Source organism: Tupaia chinensis, unplaced genomic scaffold, assembly GCF_000334495.1.
Source record: "Tupaia chinensis unplaced genomic scaffold, TupChi_1.0 Scaffold000146_1, whole genome shotgun sequence".
NCBI classification, from domain to species: Eukaryota; Metazoa; Chordata; class Mammalia; order Scandentia; family Tupaiidae; genus Tupaia; species Tupaia belangeri.
Window position 1 is genome coordinate 11,738,304 of NW_006159616.1, and position 26,383 is coordinate 11,764,686.

The 26,383-nt window shown below is 46.7% G+C and overlaps 2 protein-coding genes across 8 annotated transcripts in view; one reads left to right on the forward strand and one right to left on the reverse strand.

Annotated features, from left to right (window-relative positions):
* The window catches only part of CLCN6 (Cl-/H+ antiporter 6), a 38,639-nt gene extending 25,266 nt beyond the window's left edge, over positions 1–13,373 (reverse strand). For both annotated transcript variants that reach the window (XR_003548884.1, XM_006145310.2), the window contains exons 1-4: positions 13,197–13,373; positions 12,362–12,421; positions 2,043–2,108; positions 1,370–1,435 (exon numbers count right to left, since the gene is read on the reverse strand). Coding sequence is in view for 1 of the 2 variants with exons in the window: in XM_006145310.2 (XP_006145372.1) it covers positions 1,370–1,435; positions 2,043–2,108; positions 12,362–12,421; positions 13,197–13,283 (279 nt within the window). In the remaining variant the exon portion in view is untranslated. The remainder of the gene's footprint in view (positions 1–1,369; positions 1,436–2,042; positions 2,109–12,361; positions 12,422–13,196) is intronic.
* A 220-nt stretch (positions 13,374–13,593) lies between these two features.
* Positions 13,594–26,383, forward strand: part of MTHFR (methylenetetrahydrofolate reductase) — an 18,037-nt gene continuing 5,247 nt past the window's right edge. For 2 of the 6 annotated variants that reach the window (XM_006145311.3, XM_006145312.3), the window contains exons 1-5: positions 16,073–16,238; positions 16,537–16,746; positions 18,321–18,559; positions 19,646–19,756; positions 25,662–25,855. In XM_006145311.3, the coding sequence (XP_006145373.1) occupies positions 16,129–16,238; positions 16,537–16,746; positions 18,321–18,559; positions 19,646–19,756; positions 25,662–25,855 (864 nt within the window). In that variant the 5' untranslated portion in view covers positions 16,073–16,128. Of the gene's footprint in view, positions 13,673–16,072; positions 16,239–16,536; positions 16,747–18,320; positions 18,560–19,645; positions 19,757–25,661; positions 25,856–26,383 lie in introns of those variants that run through there. The other 4 variants (XM_014586570.2, XM_006145313.3, XM_006145315.3 and 1 more) reach the window with 4 other exon arrangements.

The following is a 26,383-nucleotide window of genomic DNA, read 5'->3' on the forward strand; positions in this document are numbered from 1 at the left end:
TTTGATTAATGGCAGTTCAAAGGACTATGATCTAAAGGGGCAGAAAAACTAGCTACTAGATAACTAATGACTTTTATTATTACAGGTTAGTATGCAAACACACACAGCGAAACAAGACACTCTGAGGTTTCATTGAACAATTGAATCAACCCAAGTTCCCCCACAATAGTATCCATCAGAATGTACCAAAGAGGCTTTCTGAATGCCACTAGTCTTACCTAGCAAAGACGCTCATTTAGGGTCCGGAGGTGGCCTAATGGTTAAAGGGCTGGACTCCCCACATGGCTGACCATGGTTCGAGTACCAGACCTGATGGCTTGTTTTCTCACTTTCTCTCTCTCTCTGCCCCTCTCTGATCAAATTAAATAAAGTTAAATAATTCTTTTAAAAAATGATGCTCATTTACTTGCAAACTTACTACAGTAAAAATTTTATGAGTGCCATGAAAAGTAGTTGTGGTTGGCGCTTGTGGCTACATTATATTAAACACGCGTTCCACGATACAGGCATATCACATAGGTCAGGTACGAGATTTGTAGAAGGTGACACACTGGCTGCTGCTTAGGAATATATTCCCCCTACACTGACACTGTACTGATGGAAGATCAGATCTGACAAATGTAACTTTGGCTGACTGCTGACTCTTCAGTGTCTTCTTCAGGTTTCACACTGTTACTAAGTCTGCAGTCCAGAAGATAAGGGTATGAGGGTATACAGTCCAGACCCTTTGCTAACATAATCTCTGGCTAGGTTTCCAATCTCCCCCAGTCTGTGATTCACCTGTGAACCTGCTGAGCCCAAGAACCCTGTTCATTCAGGCATACCCCTTCACCCAATACTGCTTGCTCCTCCTCCTAGACAAAATGAGCAGGGGACAGGGGAGGAGCCCAGGACAGCACAATGAGTTTCCTGAGGGCCATGGTGTCCCACTGTTTACTGGCACTACATTAACAATTCTAAACCCCATTTGCTTTTCCTTATAGAGTGATTTCAGCATCCACTAGGTACTCTACCAGCTCTGTTACCTATCCAGAAGATATGTTATCTAGTTTATTGGACAGATTATGGATTATGATCCATAATCATATCATAAGAGATAAATCTTGACCAAACCTTTAAGTGCTTAAAGAGCATAGTAGCCATATGGCTCACTTTCATTTCTCAAAGCGAAAGCAAGGAGAGTATGAAAAACTGCCAAGATTATTAATTTTTTTAAAAAAAGAAAAAATAGAAAGACAGGCTTAATTACAATGACAAATGTTATAACATTATAAACGGTATTATGACAAATTCCATCAGCCAGGCCAAGGCTTGCCCTCTGATCCCTGCCACCCCTCTGGCCCACCACTTCTCCAGGTGCCCTGCTCACCAGTCCAGTGCAGACTCCGATGGCAAATACCATCATCCACTTCACCGCCTCGTACCTTCGACCTTTCTGTTTACACAGAAAAAAGAACGATTTGTTTTGTTACAGGTTTGTGTTGGCAGCAGTGGGAGAAACACTTCTTGGTCAACCAGTTCTAGACTAAATCCTGCATGGCCAGGAAGCATGGCAAAGATGATATCTGGCATCTTAGCTGCTTATAGTCCAAGAGTGATGAGTGCCAAGAGGCTAGCCAGTGCACTAACAGTGCTGGTAAGATGAAGGTCAGGGCTTAAATGTCAATATCTCACAGGAAAATTAAAAGACCAAAGGCGGACCAGCAGATAGCATAACGGTTATGTCACTGGACTCTCACGTAGTTGACCATGGTTCGAGTCTTGGACCTGGTGGCTTAAAACTCACACCAGGTGCTTATGTACACATGCCCAAAATTCCGAGAGGAGAATGCAGAAGAAGGGACTATGGCTTGGCCATCTCCCCAGGGTGGTGACTTCTAGCCTTCTGTCTCTCTGGTGAGCATACACGCCCTATAGCAAAAATCTCCCTTAAAAAAAAAAATCCAAGGGCGAGGATATTTTTTCATCAGAGCACTTAGAAGAGAAAAAAGGCAGTCTTAAGACCTGTATAATCCCAAGAGATCAAGAATTGTGGGGCTTACCTTATTATCCATGGACTCCAAAACCTCCAGGTAAGGGTCATTGATGCAGCGATCATAATCCAAACTCTGAAAGAGAGACATGTGAGTAAAGAAGTTAACATGCAGGTTGGAAGAATGGCTGAAACCTAGAAGGGACAAAACTCTCAGCTGGCAGCACAGTGGCACTTGTGGCACCCTGGAGCCTGTTAGAAATGCAGAACCTCAGACCCCCTCAGACCTGCATGGTATCAGAACTTGTGCTTTAGCATGATGATTCACAAGTGCATCACAGTTTCAGCAGCACTGCTTTACTGCTTTAGGTTCACACTTCATGCTTGCTTTCTTCCTTTTTTTTTTTTTTTTGCTATAGGGCAGGTGAGCTTGCCAAAGAGACAGAGAGAAAGAGAGGGAAGAAAAGTGAAAAATCACTCGCCAGGGGGGCTGGCCACACCACAATCCCTTCTTTTTCAGTATCCTTGGGATTTGGGGCATGTACGCACATGACCCTGGCATGACTTTCAAGCCACCAGATCTGGGACTCCAAGTGCACAGTCAGTCACGTGGGATCCAGCACCTTACTCTCCATGCCACCTACTGGCCCAATACATACTTTAGGGAAAATTTTAAATTATGTATTTCTTAAATGATTATTTTTATTATTTTTTAATTTGACCTGAGAGAGGCAGAGAGAGAGAGAGAGAAAAGGAAATTGAGAAAGCAGGCCTCCAGGTCTAGGACTCAAACCATGGTCAGCCACTTGGGAGGGAATTCAGAGCCTTAACCACTATACCAACCAGTAGCCCTTAAATTACATATTTTTAAACTTCCTGTTTCTGCAAAATATTTAAAGACCTTCGGCAATCACCAGCCTTATCTAGCTTACTCCATTATATGTGAATAAAAGAATCAAATTAATTTAGAAAGTCAATTGATTACAATTATCTTTGTAGTCTGCGTCCATGAAAATTAGGTTTTAGTCACAAGACAAACTAACATGATGACCACATTAAAAAGCAACCTCTGGTGGGACCAGCAGTTAGCATAATGGCTATGTCGCTGGACTCCCATGTAGTCTACCACAATTTGCGTCCCAGACCTGGTGGCTTAAAACTCACGCCGGGTGCATGTGTGTGCGTGCCCAAGATCCCGAGAGGAGAATGAAGGAGAAGGGATTGCGGCATGGCCATCCCCCCCGGGGGGGTGATTTCTCGCCTTCTGTCTCTCTGGCTCTCTCTGTCTGTCTGGCAAGTGCACACGCCCTATAGCAAAAAAAAAGAAAAGCAACCCCTGGTTTGGCACAGAGGAAGAGGCACAGATTTAGCCCAACACCTAAAACGTCTATGTCTAAAGCAGAGTTCTTTAAGTCACAATTCACAAAACACAAATATCCTGCAAACAATTTGTAGGTGTGTCATAGATGCTTAGAAACCATCCAAAGGAAATCATTTTATTTATCTGCTTAAAAGAAACAGCAGTCTGGCAACAAAGGAATATGGCTTGCCATGTGCTCTCTCTTCCCATAACCTGCTTCTACTGGACAGGTCAGCTAATGAACAAACTGGACACCAGCCAGATGGTAACACTTCTCTGCAACCCAGATGCTCTCCTGGGCTTGCAACTTTTTGACTTTATGATGCTGCAGAAGCCCATACACTCAGTAGAATCCAGGTTTTTTTTTTTTTTTTTTTTGGAGAGGTTTTTTTCGCTATAAGGCGCGTGCGCTCTCCAGACAGAGAGAGACATAGAGACAGAAAGAGAGAAATCACCCCCCATCACCCCCCAGGGGGAATGGTCACGTTGCAATCCCTTCTCCTCCATTCTCCTTTCGGGATCTTGGGCACGCATGCACATGCGCCTGGTGTGAGTTTTAAGCCACCGGGTCTGGGATGTGAACCACGGTCGACTACGTGGGAGTCCAGAGACATAGCTATTACGCTAACTGCTGGTTCCTTAGAATCCATAGTTTGAAATAGAAGTAAAAAGGCACTTTCAAGTTATGGTATCTTGAATTTAACCAGATGTAAGCTCACTATAAATCAAGAAGCTTTTTTTTTCAAGTCAGCCAAACACAGGTGTGACTGTGACATTTTACTGCATCTGTATGACTTCCAAAAGTCCATATTCCTTTTTTTATAGAGTCCTGGAGTATAATCATAACTAAGTCAATTGTCACACAGAAGATTATATAGCAATAAAATGATAGAAAGTCTATATAAAGACATATGGAAAACATCCGAAAATAATTACGCAGCAAGCCACCAGGTCCAGGACTTGAACCGCAGTTGGCCATGTGGGAGTCCAGTGCCTTTAACCACCACGCCACATGCTGGCCCCAGTGGTGTACTTTTTATATTTTAAATAATTCTTTTGGGGATCAGCAGATGATGTAATGGCTATGTGGCTGGACTCCCATGTAGCTGACTACAGTTCTAGTCCCGGACCCGGTGGCTTAAACTCATGCCAGGCGCATGTGTGTGCATGTCCAAGATCCCAAGAGCAGAATGGAGAAGGGACTGCAGCGTGGCCATCCCCCCTGGAGGGTGATTTCTCGCTTTCTATTTCTCTTTCTCTCTCTGTCTTTCGGGCGAGCGCACCCACTCTATAGCAAAAACCTCTCCCATCAAAAAGCTCTTTTTTTCCTGATTACCAAATAAACCAGGGAGAGAGAAATACTTGCGCTGGGAAACTAGACACACCCATGGGTGATTAAACACCAATATATATGTGTGTGCATGTGCAAGCGAGCATGTATACCCACGCACGTAATGTTTGTTTATCTTTTGAGTGATTTTTGCTACAGGGCACGTGCTAGAGACAGACAGAGACACAAAGACGAAAGTAAGAAATCACCCACTAGAGGAATAGCTATGTCACAATTCCTTCTTCTTCATTCTCTTCTCGGTATTTCGGGCATACACGCACAGGCACCCAAGTGTTTCAAGTCTCCGGGTCTGGGACTCAAACTACAGTCAGCCACATAGGAATCTAGTACCTTAGGCACTATGCCACTGACATAGTATTTTTTTAAGAAATTATTTAATTTTATTATTATTATTTTTTAATTTGACCAGAGAGAGCGAGACAGAAAGTGAGAAAGCAAACTCCTAGGTCTGGGCTTCGAACCATGGTTGCCCATGTGAAAATCCAGCACCTTAACCACCACTCCACCTGCCATCCCCGCCACATTTTTAAAGTCAATGAAATGATATCACATCTTTTCATATGACTTTAACTGGACTTTAGTATATCCTTTATTAATAAACTAACAGTTAAGTCTGACTGAGTTTCCCTGAGTTTTGAAAGCCCCTCTGGCAAATCAACTGAACCTGAAGAAGGGGTCGCAGGAACTCCCAAGTTGTAGCTGGTCAATAACAAGTATAGGTGACAACTTATTATTTGCCCCCAGCATGTGAAGAGGGACAGTCTTAGAGGATGTGACACCATCTCCAGGTGGATAGTGTTGAGACTGACTAAGGGGATGCCCGGCTGGAGTCTGCTAGAGGATGCAGGCCTGGGGTATGGAAAAATGCCTCCACTCATCTGCTGTCAGATGCTGGACTGAGCAACAGAAGGAAGTGCTTTGGTTTTTCTTCCTTCTCTGTCACCCTCATATTAAATTTGGATAGAAATTACCGGCCAGTTGGCTTTTGCTTGAGAGTTTTGTAACAGTAGTATTATGGCTCCAAGAACATTAAAAAGGTTTTTAGGTGTTCAGAATAGCCTACTACATAGAGAAGGTAGATTTATGGTTGCCTCGGATAAGGGATGGGGGCAATGGGGCAGTGACCACTAAAGGATATAGGTTTCTCTCAGGGGGATGAACTGTGCTAAAACTGACTGGCAACAGAGGCACAACCCCATGAAGGTACTGAAAAAACAACACTGAATTGTACACCTTAGATGGGTGAATTGCTTAGTATGTGAATTACACCTCAAATAAGCTGTTAAAAGGGCATTTAGAAACAACTGTGACCCCAGAACACCAGATTCTTTTTTTTTTTTTTTGGAGAGATTTTTCGCTATAGGGTGCGTGCGGTCGCCAGACAGACAGAGAGAGACAGAGAGACAGAAAGCAAGAAATCACCCCCCAGAGGGGATGGTCACGCCACAATCCCTTCTCCTCCATTCTCCTCTCAGGATCTTGGGCACGCACGCACATGCGCCCGGCGTGAGTTTTAAGCCACTGGGTCCGGGACGCAAACCGCGGTCGACTACGTGGGAGTCCAGCGACATAGCCATTACACTAACTGCTGGTTCCCAACACCAGATTCTTTAAATAAATAAATTAGTTGAGTTTGACACTTTGCAAGTGTATACCAATGCATATATGGCCTGCTGTTAAAGGCAGATATTGTTACTTCTCCTTTGCCGTGACCGACTTCCTTCTATTTCTGCTGTGTACGTTTCTTTGGTTTGGGGGACTAGCAACTTTTCCTTAAAAAAAAAAAACAAAAACATGCATATTGCTGGAAGACATGTGCACTCACCAGAGAGACAGAGAAACAGAGAGGGAGAAGAAAAAGCACCCCCCCATGGAGAATGGTCACACTGCAATCCTGCCTCCATTTCCCCGCCTTGGGATTTTGGACACACACACACACACACCATGTTTCTCAAGCTGTTGGGTCTGAGATTCAAACTTCAGAGTTGGCCATGTGGGATCTGGCTGCCTTAACCACCAGGCCATGGAGTTAGCCCAAAAATATAAAATAAAGTGTCCTACAGAGACGCTGAACAAGGTTATGAACAAAATGGCATCTGGTCATATGCAGTTCAAGTTTCAGACCCAGCAACTTGAACATCACATCAGGTACGTGTCTGTGTGTACCATCCAGACAGGAGAATGGACTGCTGGGAGGCCATCCCCTTGGCCATCCCGGAGGATGATTTCTCACTTTCTCTCTCTCTCTTCTGTATCTCTCCAGCAAATCCATGTACCCTATAGAAGTTACCCCGGGGGGTGGGGGATGGCTACATTGAAACACAGCCTAAATTCAACCATGAGGGGGTATTTTAGTGCTCACACAGAGAGCACCTTCAACTGACTATGAGCAGAAGTGTTACTTTGGTCCAGGGGGAGGTTTTTCATTTTAAGTTTCCTCATTCAAAAGAGTAATACAAGCTGTGCGACCTGCATGAAAGCATTATTGTTTGTGATGCGACATCTTACAGATAGGAAGTTATTGCCATTTAAACCACCCAGAATGAGAACAGATGCCAAAATGATGATGCCAACATCTTGTAAGATTCCCAATTTATCAGTCAAGTATGTGTGACGGACTCCTTCTGAGGCAGAAAGAGAAGGAGCACATTTTAGAAGGTTTTCAACAGAAGAGTTTTCTAGTTGACCCTTAATCAGAACAGTCTGCTCAGATTGTATTGCGCGACTACCTGAATTTGCTCTTACACAAAGCAAATGCTCTCAAGAAGCTCCTAAGTGGAGATGGTTAATTGAGAAGCATTAATGACGCTCATGAAAGAACATTAACTCATAAAATTGACGTGAATATGCGTATTAGCTGAAGACAAGAGCATTACAAAGATGAGTGCAATTTAGGAGAAGGAGAGAAAGACTTGGTAATAGCAGAGTCAATGGAGAAGCCAAGGTGAGCTCCCAGAAGTAGGATGAAGGCCTGAGAGTCTCAGTCACGGTAATACAGCTAGGGTGATACTGCAGGGTTCGGTGAGAGTGCAAGGTGACAGCTCAATTAGTGTCTGACAGGAGTTCATACAAACTTCTCAGCTATGTGCAAGAAGACACTTAAGAACTATGAAAACAGGGCCAACAGATGGCTGGCTGCTTGAGGCGCTGGACTCCCATGTGGCCGACCACAGTCTGAGTCTCAGACCTAGTGGCTTGTTTTCTTACTTTCCCTCTCTCTTTCTCTAGGGGTGTACCCTACAACAAATTAAGATATAATAATAATAATAAATAAAATAAAATAAGTAATTCTTCTAAAAAACTATTAAAAATATACCAGTGGGTACAGCTCTATTGATTCATTAAAAGTAGTCCCAGACCAGCTGGTAATGTGGTGGTTAAGGGAGCTGGATCCCAGTTGGTCAACTGCATGGTTCAAGTCCAGACCTAGTAGCTTAAAAAACACGCCAGGTATGTGTTCATACTTGTCTAAAATCCCAAAAGCAGAAATGGAGGAGACGGACTTGTAGCATGACCATCCCCCATGGGGAGTGCCTTCTCACTTTCCCTATCTCTTTCCTCCTCTCTCTTTCTCTTTCACTAATACACATGCCCTCTAGCAAATTAAAATTTAAAAAAAGTCTTATCAGAGTAGTATATTAAACTATACCATAGTTGTGTAACTGGCAAAACTCAGACAGTACTTACAGTCCTCACTGTGGGGCCCTCCCCCCTCCCCCATTAGCACACATGCCCTCTAGCAAATTAATAACAATAAATAAATAAATAAGCAATCTCATCAGAGTAGTATATTAAACTATACCATAGTGGTATAACTGGCAAAATTCAAGACAGTATTTAGATCCTCATTGTGAGGCTAGCACATGCCACAGGGGCTGAGGTGACTGGATCCCATTTGGCCAAATGTGCAGTTCAAGTCTCAGACCCAGCAGCTTGAAAATCACGCCAGGCATGTGTCAGTGTGTGCCCAAAATCCAGAGAGGAGAATGGACTGCTGGGAGGCCACCCCCCTGGCTATACCGGAGGATGATTTCTCACTTTTTCTCTCTCTCTCTGTATCTCTCTGGCAAATGCATGTGCCCTATAGCAAAACTAAAAAACTAAAAATCGGAGTCCTCATTGTGCTGTTGAATAAATTACAAGGTCAAAAACAAAAGGTTAAAAAAATATGGAGGAGTCTATAGATGAAAAGAGTTTTAAAAGGTATACTGGGCCTGTCCCATGACTTATGGTTAAGGAAGTTAGATCTTACATGGCCTTTTTTTTTTTTTTTCTTTTTGAGAGATTTTTTGGCTATAGGGTGTGAGCACTCACCAGAGAAACTGAGACAGACAGGGAGATGGAAAGCAAGAAATCACCCCTAAGGGAGAATGGCCACACTGCAATCCCTTCTCTTCCATCCTCCTCTCAGGATTTTGGGCATGCGTGCACATGCACTCGGCATTAGTTTTAAGCTGCCAGGTCTGGGACTCAAACCACAGTCAACTACATGGGAGTACAGCAACATAACCATTAAGTCATCTGCTGGTTCTCTTACACGGCCATTTGTGGTTTGAATTTGGACCCAACAGCTAGAAAAACATGCTGGGTGAGTGTCCTAAGTCCAGAGAAATAGAGGAAAAGGGGTTCTGGTATGACCATGCCCCACTAAGGGGTATTCTCAGGAAAAGGCACTAACCCTCCAGCAATTAAAAAAAATAAAAAACATATCAAATTAATGCAACAGGAGGACCTTACTTGAAACCTGATTCAAACAAATGTAAAATACATATGATATTAATAAGAAAACTGGAAAATTTGAACACTGAATATTGGGAATTGTTCATTTTTTTCAGTGTGATAATGATGACAATGGTTTGTGTTATGATGAAAAAATAAGTCCTTATCCTCTAGAAATACAATGAAATTACTCATGGGTGAAATGAAATGATGTATAGAATTCGTTTTCAAAATAATATGAGAAGGAAGAAGTAGATGAGCGAGCAGAGATAGAGCAGGGCTGAGCATGAGCTAAATGACTGTTAAAGCTGTAATAAAGACAGGAAGGGCCGGCAGCTGGCATGGTGGTTAAAGGCGCTGACCTCCCACATGGCTGACCATGGTCCAAGTCTCGAACCTGGTAGCTTGCTTTCTCGCTTTCTCTCTCTCTCTGTCTCTCTCTGATCAAACTGGAAAGTAACAATGATAATAATAAAACGCAAAAGAAACAAAAAAATTAAATAATTATAAAAAAAAAAAAAAGAAAGAAAGAAAGCTGTGATAAAGACAGTTATTTCAATATACTAATGTGTCCATTGTTGTACATGCTTGAAATTCTCTAAAACAGAAGTTTTGAAAATTCCATGCTATGCTACAAATCCTAATGCTGACCCTAAACTCTACAGCAAAAGAAAGATGTAATATTAAAAAGTGAATTCATCTGAGTATGTTATTGTCTTTGATATATTAGATTTTAAAAGTCTACATGATTAAAATGCAAAATTAATCAAGTACATGTTTAATTCTTTATTTCCCTTTTTTTCAGAGAGGTTTTTTTTTTTTTTTTTGCTATAGAGTTTGTGCTCTAGCCAGAGAGACAGAAAGCAAGAAATCACCCACCGGGGGGATGGCCACATTGCAATCCCATCTCCTCTATTCTCCTCCTGGGATCTTGGGCACACATGACTGGCGTGAGACTTAAGTCACCAGGTCTGAGACTCAAACGGCGGTTGACTACATGGGAGTCCAATGACATAACCATTATGCCATCTGCTGGTCCCCTTTATTTCCCTTTTACATCATTAATTACACTTTCTTAGCATTACTCCTAAAGAGGTAACTAAAGATGAACAAGAAAAGGTAGATGCTTAATACTATACATTTCATTTTACATAAAAATCAGAAGAAACCTGAGATGAATTAATAAATTGTGGCATAAAAAAATACTACTCCCCTATTTTAAAAGATACTATGAAAAGTATCTAGTGGTACAAAAACTGTTATTCAAGTAGAAAAAGAGGGGAACAGGTTAAAATAGTGTATTTAGGGGGCCAGCAGGTGGTGTAGTGGTTAGGGTGCTAGACTCCCCCATGGTCGACCTTGGTTGTGTTCCAGACCTGGAGGCTTGAAAATCACGCCAGGTGTGTGTGCATGCATGTCCAAAACCCCTAGAGGAGAATGGAGGAGAAGGGACTGAAATTTGGCCATGATCCTGGGTGTATCTTTCTGCAGCAAGTGCACGCACCCTATGGCAAAAACCCTAAAAAAAACCGTATATTTAGTAGAATCTCACTTTCATTACTAAAAAGAAGCATGTATGCAAACATGGGAAAGGAAACAATAACATTTAGTAAGGTCTTTTTTTTTTTTTTTTTTTTTTTTTTCCTTAGGGTGTGTGCACTCACCAGAGAGAGCGGGAACATGAGAACTCCCCCACGGGGGAGATGGCCATACTGCAATCCTTTCTCCTTCATTCTCTCTCAGTATTCTGGGCACCCTGGTGTGTTTTTCAAGCCTCTGGGTCCAGGACTCAAACCTCAGAGTCAGCCATGTGAAATCAAGCTGCCTTACCCACCATGCCACTTTCTGGCCCAGTAAGGTCCTCTTTTAATAAACAGAGTAAGAGATTTTTCTCTACCTTCTTTTTGTAAATAGTTTAAAAATTCTGTTACAATCATGCCTTGCTTTTGTCATTTGAAAAGTCACAGAGGTGTCTGACGGTGGTCCACTGGTAAGATGCAATACTTTGTGAGGCTGATCTACATGGAAAGGTTCTGACTTTGTGTCTGGACAGCATCCTGGGCATATGAGGCCCAAGTGGTTCCATAATCTGGGGTCGGCGGATGCTGGGGGTGGATTGCAGCATCACAACTCTATTGGGGGGGCTTCTCTCTCTCTCTCTCTCTGTCTCTTTTGCTCACTCATAGAAGAAATAAACTTTTTTAAAAAAAGTTCCAGAAAATTCATCATGAACTAATTACATGACAAAATGTCATACATGTTAAGTTCACCCCAGCAGTGTTGGCCTTACTAAAAACATACACACTCTACGAGTCTCGTATTTGAAAACGGAAACTACAATGAAAACCATTTCAGTGCTGGCCTCATAGCATATTAAGAGAGCCGGATCCCACATAGCCAACCATGATTCGAATCCTAGCCCTAGCTGCTTGAAAAACACACTGGGTACATGTGCATGTGTGTCCCAGATCCCAAGAGGATGGAGAAAGGATGCTGTGTGACCACGCCCGATTGTGAGGAAGTTTTCTCCCTTTTTCTTTGGCACAGACACACTCCGACAATAAAAAAAGAAAAAAGAACGTATCAGAAAATGGGCAGGAAATAATTATCTGAAAACTAAGCTCTCTCAGAAGAGAAGGCCTCCATAAGAGGTTAGGAGCACAAACCTGTTTCAAGCATACACTATCACTGGCTTTGACTCTGGGTCTCTATATGCTATAAAGGAAAAGTTTAACGGCAAATAGATACTCTATCCAGGTAAAGGTGTCAAAGAAACACTACACCCTGTTTTGAAGTTAAGGTGAGAAAACAGCTTGTTAAAGATCACCTTTCCCAGTGGGAAGTTATCTCTTACTTACCTACTCTATGGTACAGAACATCAAAGAGCATCTCCCGTTGCAATCAAGGCGACCAGGTCACCCACAACTTTAGTTACCCAAGAAAGCACCTAAGATCTCACCTCATAGTCTTTCCTGGGGAGGATCTCATCCTCCTCCTCCTGTGTTTCTCCAAGGATGGTCTAGAAAAACAGATCCACAGAGGGGGATACTTTTAACAATTAAAAGTGGAAGAAGGCAGAAGTATTTACTGAAATAAGTTGCAAGGTTTTAATCATTTGAAGTAACTGTCATCAAATAGGCACAGATCACAAGAAAACTTTTTGGGTGTGGACCTACAAAAAACATGTGAGTGAGGACCTACAGTCCTCAACTGAGGGCTTCAGCTTCTATTGATACTTTCTCCAAACAACTATTAGTGTCCTCGAAGATGTCCAATGCCAGCTTAAAGGGGGAAGTTTTTCAGGTTCCATCTGATATTTTGCCGAATCCGAAATCAGAAGAGACCTGTCAACTCTGAGCGACACAACTCAAGTTTTCCCAGGATGCTTTGCAAGGGGAAGCTGGATTATCAGTGACCCAGAAAGGGTGAGAGACAGCGTGAGAAAGGGCTCCAGAAACTGAGCCAGCTGCATGATTAGCACAAAGTCCCATGAAGGGGCTCATTCTAGAAGCGCGTATTTCATTCAAAACTCCTTGCAGATGGAAATAAAAGAAAATATGGATGGGATTAACAGGAGCTGGCCTGGATGCTCTCTCAGATCCTGGAGAGGTTTTGAGAAGACCCCCCCCCAACTTGGGCAAGCGAAGAACAGAAACTGCGAGAGCCCGGCCTGTGGTCCTCAAGCCCCACCCGCTACCACCTGCGGGCCCGGTTCGCTCCGCCCCACCCTCGGCAACGCCTCTTGTTGTCCCTTAGCAACCGCCCCTTCCTCAGCCCGCCGGCCCGCTCCTTACCAGCTCCTCCGGGGTGCGGGTCTCACGCTCACCACAGCAGCAGCACCACCTGCAGCAGCAGCACAGGGACCCCCTGCACCCCGCCATCTTCCTCCTTTACTGCCACTCCGGACCCCTCTGCCAACCCCCTCCCACCCAGGATTCGTGCCTCACGTGACTGGCCCCAAGCGGGTCACGTGGCCCTCTAGAGCTTGAGGACCGAGACAGGGAGTGGCCGCAGACGGGTGGGGCGAGGGCTCTCGTCACATGACGGTTGTAGGACGACAGCCAACGAGCCTTCTGGATGCGGCCATGCTGGGGGCGGGGCTTCCGGTCGCCCGGAGGGCCAGTTTCCGCCCTCTGGTCCCGCCTCGCTGAGCAATCTGACACCTGCTCCGCCCCTCCCAGCGCGCCTCCCCGCCTCCGCTCGCGCCGCGCGGCCGCCACTCTGCGGCTGCGGCGACAAGCGTTCTGAGTCACCCGGGACAGACAGGAGGGTGAGTGAAGGCGAGGTTGGGGGTCGCCGGAGAGGGAATCTCCGGAGCCGGGAACACCCGCCTTGCTGGTGGGCGAGGTGCGCTGGTTGCCGGCTTGCCCCTCCAAGTGGGGGCTCCCGCCTCCTCCGAGCACCCTTCGGGTGCTTGTAACCTCAAGTGACTGCCACCCTCGCGGGAAGATGGACTTTCGGTTTGGTGACTGGACAGAGAGATCCTAGGGATTAGGGGGTCCCAAACCAGAGGTATTGATAGAGCCCCTCCCCCGGTACCCGCCTGGGCCCGCATCCTAGCCCCCGTACAAGATTCAGTGACACGGTGACTCGATTTCCAGCTCTCCAACCACCTAGGGGCCGAGACAGCATCTGGCTCCACCTTTTAAACCTGTCTCACTGGCGAGCAGCTGAAGAACTCTGCCATCCCGAGGGGCACTGCGTCCAGCTGCGCATGAGTGTCCAAGGGACCCTTCTGAAAGTGGTGGGCTTAGTGTGCCGTGCTTGCACAGTCTGAGTGAATGCTTAGTAAATGGCCAGGGTTATTTTGAGAATGCAGCGACAGCACCTGGCCCTATGGGCTCAGTGGGTGTTGGGTGTTTGCTGTTATTACCGTATGCCAGATACTGGGGATCACCCAGTTAGGATCCTGAGTCAGGAGAGAAAATAAGCCTGCAAACCCACAATTGCAATCCAGGGTGCTATGGAGCCGAACTTAAAGTGGATCAGTCGAGGGACCAGCAGGTGGTGTAGTGATGGAGGTGCTGGATTCCCACATGGTTGACCAGGGTTCACCTCCCGGTCACCCCAAACCTGGGAACTTGCTTTCTCATAGTCCCTCTCTATCTCTCTCTGTTGTGCACACGTGCCCCACAGCAAATTAAAATAATAAAATTAATCATTCTTTTTTTAAGAGAGATTTTTGCAATAGGGCACATGTAATTGCCAGAGAGACAGAGAAAGACAGACAGAAAGTAGAAATCACCCCCCCCCCAGAAGGGATGGCCACACCACAATCCCTTCTCCACTATCTTCTCAGGATCTTGGGCACACACATACACACACACACACACACACACACACACGCCTGGTGTGAGTTTAAGCCACTGGGTCCGAGACTTGAACCATGATCAACTACGTGGGTATCTAGTGACGTAACCATTACACCATCTGCTGGTCCCAATAATTTTTTTTAAAAAGTGGATCAGCCAAGGCTATTGGTTGAAAGGAGACATAATAATATGGCGCGTGCCTGGCACATACTGGAAATGCAGCAAGTCTTTAAAGAGTGGGTACATTTGCAGCCTCCTCCCTCCTCTCTAGGTTTTGTTCCAAGAGGCAATTAATGAGGCACTCCATTGAATGCTAGAGGCAGCCAGCTGGCTGCTCTTGCCATTAGTCTCTTCTGGAGCCCTATCACTGTCCCTGCTGAGAATCTGGAGTTTTAGGTCAGATGGAAGTGGGCATTCCTAGGAGGAGAAAACATTGGCACAGGAGTTCTGAGTGTGGAATCAACTCCTTTGGTTTAGAGCATTCATGTATTCATACATACATGTGTGTGAATTCTGTGCACTTGTGTGTGTTTTGGGGAGAGGCACAGTGGGTTTTACCAGATTCTCAAGGTTTCAGTACCCAACACCGTTAACTACAATGGCTTAATGGTGGTGGACATTCCCTCAAAGGAATGAACGTGACCTAGTTGTTCTTTTGTTGTTTCATGTCACCATACACTGATTGTCACTATTGTGTGTTTACCCATTACTGTGCGAGAGTAGCATTTTGTTTCATTTTTAAGTATTTGTCTTATTTTCCCACCCAAACTGCCACACGGTACAGTACCCTCCGTTGGCCCTCCTGTGGTTGCCGTGCTCAGGGCTTCATAGGTGGTGACCCTGTAGTCACTGTGATTACTAAGCTGACTTCAGTGGTGTGTGTCAGGAGCACACCCTTCAGAGCAGACACAGACGGGACACCCTTTGTTCTGAGTTGGACTTAAACTCATGGCCTTACTGAACTTGATTCTAGCTACTTTTGAAACATAGCCAATGTCAAGTTCTAATCCACTGCAAGAAAATCCTGGCTGCATTAGTCAAGCCCTCACCCCTTCCATCCTGCATACAAACTGTTCCAAGAGCAGGAAGCATTCCAGGCAGGGACAGCGAGAGCGAGCTCTTCCTTCCTTGGAGAGTGCTCCAGTGACCCTGAACGTCTGTTGGCCTCTTCTCAACCAACCCCTGTGGTCTCCAGCCCCCACATCTCCCTCCTTCATTCTCCCTCCTTCATCTGTCTTCTCAGACTAGCGCCTTAGCCCTCCCTCCACCTAGAAGCCTTGCCCCCGCCCCTTGCATGCTGGCCTCAGCTCCAGCTCAAGGCTCTTCCTTTGTCACAGCTCCGCCCACTTGGGCACCCGCTGGGGAAGGTTCCTGCCTTCCCTCCCTACTCACTCTGGGTCTAAGCTGTACAGAGATGGACCATCGAAAAGCCAGGGTGCTCCCAGCTGCGCACTGCTGTTCCTCTCTAGGAATGTGGGCCTCAAAGGCTGGCTGTATGAGGTTATCTGTACCGCCCTCCATCAGGTAGCTGTCACTGAGGATCCACGGAGCTGAAGGAGCATGTTTTATGTTGGGCGGAGGCTGTCATGCAAGGAGCCAGGCGGCAACAGGGGGGCAAAGCTTTGCGCCCAGGGAGCCTAGAAGGCTGTGGCTGTGGCTGTGACGCATAGAGCCACTGGGAGGGGGCAGTGTCAGCCCCACCTCACTGGCCGCCTTCCTGCCTCAAACAGCATCTGTCACTGGAACCTGCTGTTCAGGTGCCTAAATGTGCCTGGGCTGTAGCTGCCTGCTCTCTGATGCCGTCTGTCCCCACCCTGTGCAGCAGGAGCCCAGCCATGGTGAATGAGGGCAGCAGCAGTGGGAGTGAGAGCTCCAAAGACAGCTCGAGATGTTCCACCCCAGGCCTGGACCCCGAGCGGCACGAGAAGCTCCAGGAGAAGATGAGGCGGAGGATGGAATCTGGTGATAAATGGTTCTCCCTGGAATTCTTCCCTCCTCGAACTGCTCAGGGAGCCGTTAATCTCATCTCCAGGTAAACTGATATCAGGTTAAGATCGAGGGTGGCCTGGAGTGCATGAAGGGGAAGTGAACTGTCAGCCAAAGCAGGGCTGCACTTTAACCCGGCAGGAAAAGGCAGCCAGAGGGGGCAGAAAAGAGCGAAGACAGACTAGGTCGTTGGCTCTGCAGCTTCTCAGTTGCCTGTGAAAGTTCCTCCACGGTGTCAAGTATTTTTAGACACATTCTGCAGTGGATTAAAAACGTTCATTCTCTCAAACTACATTTTTTGGCAGGACTTGGAGCTAGATCATGAGTGTGGTTGAGGAAGTCACAAAGCAGTGATTAAGTGTTTTCAGCAAGTTAGGAATTTGGATTATGCTTCTTGAAATCTGCAAATGCCAGCTAAGTTACATTAGCATTTTATGAATTATAATTCCTTTTTTCAGGTTTAGGTCTTTTATTTGCACTTCTCGTGTTACTCCGAGGTCTTAAAGTTTAAAGGTGTAAGTAAGGATGTTTAAAAACACTGGTGTGTTTGAGAAAATGAGACAGAAAGTGAGAAATTACCCCACCCCGGGATGGCTATGCCACAGTCCTTTCTCCTTTGTTCTCCTCCCAGAATTTTGGGCATACACAAACTTGCACCCTGAATGAGTTTTAAGTTGCTGAGTCCAGGACTCAAACTGCAGTCGACTGCATGGGAGTCCAGCGACATATCCACTAGGCCATCTACTGGCCCCTAGAAACACTGTTGTAATTTGTAACGCAAGTCCTTGCAGGTGCCCAGGTTTTTAGTCTAGTTCAGGAACTTGGCCTTGGTCTGCAGGACTGCCGGCTACCACACTAAAACTGGAGAAGCTGCATGAAAGAGACTTGTGCTTGCCGACCCTCCTTTTTTTCTTTCTTTTTTTTTTTTTTGAGAGGTTTTCTTTGCTATAGGGCATGTGTGCTTTACAGAAAGACAGAGTGAGACAGAGAGATAGGAAGCAAGAAATCATGCCCCAGGGGGGATGGCCATGCCGCAATCCCTTCTCCTCCATTCTCCTCTCAGGATTTTGGGCACACACGCACACGTGCCCAGCATGACTTTAAGCCACCGGGTCCAGGACTTGAACTGCAGTCGACTGCATGGGAGTCCAGCAACATAGCCATTACACCAACTGCTGGTCCCCTTTTTTACTGTTCTTAGAATGAGGCTTTACTGGCCACTCTGAGGAATTGAAATGTCTCAACTCACCTGAGAAAACATAGGTGCAAGCACACCGAAAAGTCTGTTGTGCAACACGGTAGCATTGTTGTCACAACAGTGGCACTCGTGCTCTTAGCAGCTCGTGTTTACTGAGTGTTCACTGTGTACTCCAGGCCCTGCTCTGAGTGTCATAGAGCCATCCCACCGTGTCTTGTGATATTGTGTTGTTGCTGCTATTATCTACCACGTCTTACAAAGGAGGCAGCTGAGGCTCAGAGAGATTAAGTAATTTACCCAAAGCCAGGCTGTGAATGCAGCTTGGTTTGACTCCCACTTACATGGTCTGCTAACTCTTAAGCCCTGTAGGAAGGTCATGATGTTCCCTCAGGACCTTCTCTTCACAAAGAAATTCCCTACAGATTTGACCGGATGGCAGCAGGCGGCCCCCTTTTCATAGATGTGACCTGGCACCCAGCAGGGGACCCTGGCTCCGACAAGGAGACTTCCTCCATGATGATCGCCAGCACCGCCGTAAACTACTGTGGCCTGGAAACCATCCTGCACATGACCTGCTGCCAGCAGAGCCAGGAAGAGATCACAGGCCACCTGCACAAAGCCAAGCAGCTGGGCCTGAAGAACATCCTAGCTCTGAGAGGAGGTGTGGCGTCAGCACTCCCCTCCAATCTGGGTTCTTGCCTTCCCGAAGGCCTCTCCTGTCCCTGAATCTGTCCTGTCCCTGAGTCCCATCACTGCCAGGAGTGTCAGTAAGCATTGTGGGTAGTGAATCTAGCATGGGTACCACACAGATGGAGCCACCTCTTCCACCTCTTGACCTCGATGTAGGAGTTCAGTTGGGAATGCAGTTGGTGCCTGATAACCCTTTGCCCTGGCTACACAACTTCATCGATCGCTGATTGCACCCAGTGCTTGTCCCAGTCACAGAGTACAGTTCTGGCATTTGTCCAGGAGTGAAGGAGCTGGTTATGCCTCTGGTGCCTGCTGTCATTGGGCCACTTAGGAGTGGGAAGAGGAAGCCGGTGGGTGGGACCTTGTGGCCTCCTGCTGCCTGCTCCCTCAAGACACTTCTCATCGGAGAGGATTAGAATATTTCCCAGAAGGCAGGAGCTGCAAGACAGTAGGCGAGTGAGCAGTAGGGCAGGGGGAGGGTGCCCGAGTATAACCAGGTGCCAGCAGAAAAGGGCTCCGAGGGCCTGTGGCCTGGTGGTTAAAGGAGCCAGATCCTACCTGGCTGACCATGTGGTTCAAGTCTCAGCCCTGGTGACTTGAAAAACAAGCTGGGTGCATGTGCATGCCCAAAATCCCACCAGGATGAAGAAATAGAGAGGAGGGAATGATTGCAGTGTGACCATATCCCATTGGAGGATGTTTTCTCCCTCTTCACCCCTCCCAGTGAGCACATGCACCCTCTGGCAAATTAAGAAAGCAAAGTGGGAGCATGGAATCTGAAATCCTCCAACTTTGTGGAGAGCAGTGGCTGGCTCCTGTCTCTACTGCAAGCATGGCGCTTGCACAGAGTTGGCGCTCAGTAAATGTTTGACAGGCTGGTGTCTTTCTTCCCTCCTGCTCTTTACCAAGTGTTATACAGAAAGAGATCCAGACTGAAATCAGAGGAAGTCTCTGTCTTCCAGAAGCTCACGCTCTGGGAGTAGGGGCAGGTGGAGGAAATAAGGCTCTTCAGAGGTTGGGCAAGACCCAATAACTGTACCCTCTGCCGACCCTGAAGACCCCATAGGTGACCAGTGGGAAGAGGAAGAAGGAGGCTTCAACTACGCTGTGGACTTGGTGAAGCACATCCGAAATGAGTTTGGTGACTACTTTGACATCTGTGTGGCAGGTGAGTGGCTGGAGCGTCCTGGTAGGTAGGGATGGAGTGGGGAAGGACGAGATAGCCAGGGAGACCAGGAAAGCTTGCCTGTATTCAGTTCAGGACCCAGAGACCAAGGGTGCTATGAACCTCAGCCCATGCTGGACAGGGGAAGTAGAGAGGGACATTAAGCAATGTCCTCGCTGTCATTCTACCCCCGTTGCCCTCCCAGGCCCACCACCCCCTGAGTTTTGTGCCTCTACCTCACCAAGTTCTTAGCCTGCTTTATTCTTCTTTAAAACAAAAGGATATTTTATTCATAGGCCTCTGGGAGGCAAGGAATCTCAGAATTCAAGGTCAAAACATACATCAGACTTCACTTGGCACTGAAACTGGTGCCACAGGGTCCCCTCCTCTACCTCCTGCCACACACGTGCTGCATGCTTTGTCCAGCAGACGTGGTGTGCATGCTTTCCCATGCATGTGACCTGCTCCTGAGTGTACACAGTGTCAGTGCCAGCCAGCAAACCGATCAGCAGGTCTCAGTGTCACTTCCAAATTCTGGGGAGAGAGGTCAGCTCAGCTCTCCTTCCACAGGCTGTAGCCATGAGGCCAGGTTCACCTGACAGAAGGGATGGGATGGCCTCCCTGCCCCACTCACTGGGGTTGGGCTATCCACTGCTCAGATGGGGCTCAGAGATGGTGAGGCAGGGTGTTCCTGGGATGTAGGGCCCTAGATTGATTTCTCACATCTTCTTGGAATGACAATTTTTCTCAAATATTTTTGGGAAATTGTTTTATAGCAAACATGGCTATATTACGGAGTAGGATTTCAAGTGATCTGAATGTTTTAAAAATGTCACCAGAGGGTACATGCACTCATCAGAGAGAGGAACAGAGAAAAAGAAAGAGGGAAAGTGAGAAACTGCCAGGTCTAGGACTTGAACCATGGTCACCTTGTGGGAGTCCAGTGCTTTAACCACCACACCACTTGCCAGCCCCAGAATCCAGCCCTCTTAGCCACCATGCTATGGTCTGGCTCCCAAGTGATCTGAATTTGAAAATAAAATGAAACAAGTGGCTTCAAAAAAATTACTTGTTGCAAGTGACTTTGGGCTTTTCCGCAGTCTCCCGTATACATTTCCATTCTTCCTTTTGTCGGCAGGGGCAGGGATGTTCAGGTCCTAAGCCGGGCCAGCACTGTTAAGGAGAAACAGAACAGACATTCCCAACTGTTCAAATTGTCGCTTGTGTTGGCCAGAGCCCAGCCAACTGGGGAATGCACACACGTGTGTGAGCGATGGGTGTTAGGAGCTCGTGACTGGTAGATAACAAATCTGTGAGCCTGCAGTTGCTGGGTGGTTTTGTGGTTTGCTGATTATAAAGTGGGCAATGAAGTTCAGTGGATTAAAAAGCAGAAGCTGGTCATGATAGAAAGAGAATATCAAAACTGAGCAATATCCAAATGTAAGCCAACACTGCTTGTTTGATGATATTTAAGTTTTATAGCTATATGGCTTTAGCTATTAAAAAGCCCCTTGGATTGGCCCCACAGCCTAGTGTTTAAGGGAGCCGGATCCCACATGGCCAATTGTGATTCCAGTCCTGGCCCCAGCAATTAGAAGAACACAGTGGGGGACCAGTCCATAGATTGGTGGTTAAGGCAGTGGGATCCCACATGACTTACCAGAGAGTTTGAGCCCTGGACCCAGTAGCTTGAGAAACACAACTAGGTGTGTGTGTGTGTGTGTGTGTGTGTGTGCATGCGCACGCGCTTGTGTGCGCCCAAAATCCTAAGAGGAATGAGAAATGGCAGAGGAGGGATTGTGGCATGACCGTTCCCAATGGCAGCTGCTTTCTCACTTTCCCTCTCTGTCTCTTTCTGGCAAACACACATGCCCTCTCGCAAAAAAGGCTTTTCCACACTGCTTACAGTCATAGGCTTCTTTGTGTGTATGTTTTCTTTTTGAATTATTTATTTAATTTTTAAATTTTCTTATTATTTTTAAATTAGCTATAGGACACATGTGCTCACCAGAGAAAGACAGATAGAGAGGGAAAGTGAGAAAGAAAGCCAGAAAGCAAGTCTGAAACTCAAACCACATTGGCCATGTGGGAGTCCAACACTTTCACCACTACACCACCTGCTGGCCCCGACAAAAATTTTTTCAAAAAAGAAAAACATTCTGGTCATGTGTGTGTGCATATGTGCCCCAAGTCCTGACAAAATGGAGAAATGAAGGGTACAGGTCTGCAGCATGACCATGGCCTTTTGGAGGATGCTTTCTCCCTCTCCATCTCTCTAGCAGGCACATGTGCCTTCTGACAATTAAAAAAAAATGGCCCCTTTGTTTCTGAAATTGCTGGAAAATAACTTTGTTACAGAGAGTATAGCAGTCTGGTGATAAACTTTCCAGTCTCCTTACCCATTGAAACAATGATTTTTATGTGCATTTTTTTTGGGGGGGGAGAGGTTTTTACTATAGGGCATGTGTGCTTGCCAGAAAGACAGAGAGAGACAGAGAGAGAGAAAGCGAGAAATCATCCCCCTGGGGGATGGCCACGCTGCAATCCCTTCTCCTCCATTCTCCTCTCGGGATCTTGGGCACTCACGCACATGTGCCCGACATGATTTTAAGCCACTGGGTCCAGGACTCGAACCACGGTCGGCTACATGGGAGTTCAGCAACACAGCCATTACACTAACTGCTGGTCCCACGCCTGGTGATTTTTAAGCCACTGGGTCCAGGACTCGAACCACGGTCGGCTACATGGGAGTTCAGCAACACAGCCATTACACTAACTGCTGGTCCCACGCCTGGTGATTTTTAAGCCACTGGGTCCAGGACTCGAACCACGGTCGGCTACATGGGAGTTCAGCAACACAGCCATTACACTAACTGCTGGTCCCACGCCTGGTGATTTTTAAGCCACTGGGTCCAGGACTCGAACCACGGTCGGCTACATGGGAGTTCAGCAACACAGCCATTACACTAACTGCTGGTCCCACGCCTGGTGATTTTTAAGCCACTGGGTCCAGGACTCGAACCACGGTCGGCTACATGGGAGTTCAGCAACACAGCCATTACACTAACTGCTGGTCCCACGCCTGGTGATTTTTAAGCCACTGGGTCCAGGACTCAAACCATAGTCGACTGCTTGGGAGTCCAGGGGCATAACCATTACACCCTCTGCTGGTTCTTTTTTGGGATTAAAAAAATATTATGACTTAAGTTTCTTAAGAATGAAACTGCCTTGTCATAGCAGAACAACTTGGCTTCCCTACAGCTCAGTCTTAGGTCTGCTCCCCTCCTAGCTGAGGTCCTGCCCTGGGTTTGGGCAGAGAAAGCCAGTGCTCTCCCTGTAGTTCTTTGTTTTTTGTTTGTTTGGTGTGTGTGTGTGTGTGTGTGTGTGTGTGTGTGTGTGTTTAAGAATTATTGGAACTAGCAGGTGGTGTGGTGGTTGAGGCATTGGACTCCCACATGGTAGCCCACGGTTTGAATCTTGGACCTAACAACTTACTTTCTTACTTTCTCTCAGGTGAGTGCATGTGCCCTATAGCAAAATTTAAAAATAATAATAGAGGCTGGCAGGTGGCGTGGTGGTTGAGGTCTGGACTCCCACATGGTTGATCATGGTTTGAGTCCCAGACCTGGCAGCTTACTTTTTTCCTTTCTTTCTCTCTTTCTCTGGTCAAATTAAAAAATAATAATAATAATGAATAAAATTAAATAAATTCCTTAATAAATAAATAAAATATTTTTAAAATTATTATTTATTTTGAAAATTTTGCTATAGGGCACATGCACTCACCAGAGAGACAGACTCCAGGGGCTTGTTACTTTGTGGGGTTGCTCGTTCTGCTGTTAGGCAGCTCTTAAACCAATGCTGGTTCTGCCACCAGAAGCAGCACAGAATGTGACTAAGAAGGAATTCAACTAGGGTGAATGAACTCTTTTTCGCCAAAATAGGCCTTTGGACATTTGAAAGAAGACACTGTAGTCTCTCCTATTTTTTCTTTAAGCAAACCTCTATCCTTTCTTCATTTCTTCCTTATGTAATGTGGTTTCTAACTTTGCACAGTATTAGACCCCTCATCATTTTAATATTATGTTAATAAAAACCTTTTGGATGGGAACCAGCAGTTAGCATAATGGCTATGTTGCTGGACTCCCACGTAGTCAACTGCGGTTCGCGTCCCGGACCTGGTGGCTTAAAACTCACGCCAGGTGTGTGGGTGCGCGTGAGTGCGTGCATGCACAAGATCCCGAGAGGAGAATGGAGGAGAAGGGATTGCGGCGTGACCATCCCCCCTGGGGGGTGATTTCTCGCTTTCTGTCTCTATGTCTCTCTCTGTCTGTCTGGTGAGCGCACGCGCCCTGTAGTGAAAACCTCTCAAAAAAAAAAAAAAAAAATTTTGGAGGGACCAGCAGGTGGTATGGTGGTTAAGGTGCTGGACACTCCCACATGGTTCGATGCCTGGACCTGGTAGCTTGCTTTATTACTTCCCTCTATTACTCTGTGTGTCTCTCTCTGTTCAAATTAAACTAAATGAATGAATAAATTAAAAAAAAGAAAAAAAACTTTTGGAGCCAGATGGTGGTATGACGGGAGGCGTCCTGGGTTTGCATCCTGGGACCTCTCTGAGCACACGTCCTAACCCACCTGGGACTGGGAGTGAATTGCAGCATGGGGTTGCTGTTGGGGGGTGCCAGTCTCTCTTATGGAAAAAATTTAAAAATTCTTAGGCCGGTACCAGGGCCTGTTTGCTAAGGGAGTTGGATCCCACATGGCCAACTGCAGTTTAGATCCCAACCCTGATGGCTTAAAAACATACCAATACCAGGCATGTGTGCCCCAATGGCTTAAAAACATACCAGGCATGTGTGCCCCAAATCCCAACAGGATGGAGAAATGGAGACGGGATTGGGACATGACTATCCCCCACTGGGGTGATCACTCCCTCTCCCTCCTTGTGTCTCTGTCTCTCTCTGGCAAGAGCACACACCCTCTGACTTACAAAAACAAAAACAAACACAAACACACACAAAAAAACAAATACATTACAACATTCTTCTAGGGACTGGGTAGTGATGCAGTGGTAAAATGCAACACTGGAAGACTGAGCCATATGGGAAGTGCTCCAGGTTTGCATCTGGACACCTCCCGAGAACGCTGGCCCATGAATTCACATGATCTGGGTCTGGCTGAGCCGGGGAGTAGGCTGTGGCATCAAGACTATGTTGGGGTCTCTCTCTCTCCCCCCCGCCACCTCTCTTACTCATGGAAGAAATTAATAAATTAACTTTAAAAAATTCTTCTAAAAATGTTTAATCTGGGGAACCGGCAGTTAGCATAACGGCTATGTCGCTGGACTTCCACGTAGTCGACTGCGGTTCGCGTCCCGGACCCGGTGGCTTAAAACTCACGCCGGGTGCGTGTACGTGCGTGCCCAAGATCCCGAGAGGAGAATGGAGGAGAAGGGATTGTGGCATGACCATCCCCCCTGGGGGGGGGGTTTCTCGCTTTCTGTCTCTATGTCTGTCTGTCTGTCTGGCGAGCGCATGCGCCCTATAGTGAAAACCTCTCAAAAAAAAAAAAAAAAAAAGTTTAATCTGGTGACTAGAACCAAGCCTAGTTCCCCAGGGGCTGCCCAGCCTGTGTTGACTGTACCATTTTCTCTTTTCCGCAGCCACAGTGCAGGCCTGATTTGCCTGACTGCTTGAAGCAAAACAGTGTGGGGAGTTGGGTGACTCAAAGCCACCTCCCACAAAGGACAGGGTCAGGGGGCACCTCAGTTTGAGCCCAGCTCTGTCCCTGCTGAGCAGTAGAATCCCCAAGGCAGAGGAATCTGTGTCCAGGCCCTCTGGTTTCTTCATCACTCACCGTGAGCAGGTGGAGGCCAGCCTCTCCCTACTGTCCTCCCTATTGGCAGGTTACCCCAAAGGCCACCCCGAAGCAGAGAGCCTTGAGGCCGACCTGAAGCGCTTGAAGGAGAAGGTGTCTGCAGGAGCCGACTTCATCATCACCCAGCTTTTCTTTGAGGCTGATACATTCTTCCGCTTTGTTAAGGCTTGCACCGAGATAGGCATCACCTGCCCCATCCTTCCCGGGATCTTTCCTATCCAGGTGAGGGTCTCGGGAGGGCTCATAGCCTCGGCCCACACCACACAGGCCATGGCTCTGGGGTGAAGCATGCTAACGTGCTCTGACGAGTGTCAGACTTCCCGTCGGACGGGTACTGCAGCCCTTGCACTGTGCTGTCCTGTCGCCCTGGGGGCACTTCTGGTGTTTCCCCAAATGGCAGTGACAGTGTCTTTTGAGGAGTCGGTTGTACTTTGGCTTATTGACCTACGTCACTAAGGGGTTATAACTCATAAATTTTGGTTGAATCAGTGCCTCCCAGAATTGGCTGGCCTCAGAACCATTTGATTAGTTTCTGAAAAGATGGATTTCCAGGTCCCACCCCTAGAAGTTCTGATCTGTAGTCAGTCGGAGGGGAGGTCCTTGGGAGTTTGTATTTTACTTCTTTAGTTCTTAAGTTTGGCAGGTGTTTTTGATGGTCAGTGAGGCTGAGGGATGACTAGATTAGATGACCACATCATCAGTAAATGTTTCTGGGGCTGAAGGGCTGGCCCAGCCCCATGGCAGGGATGC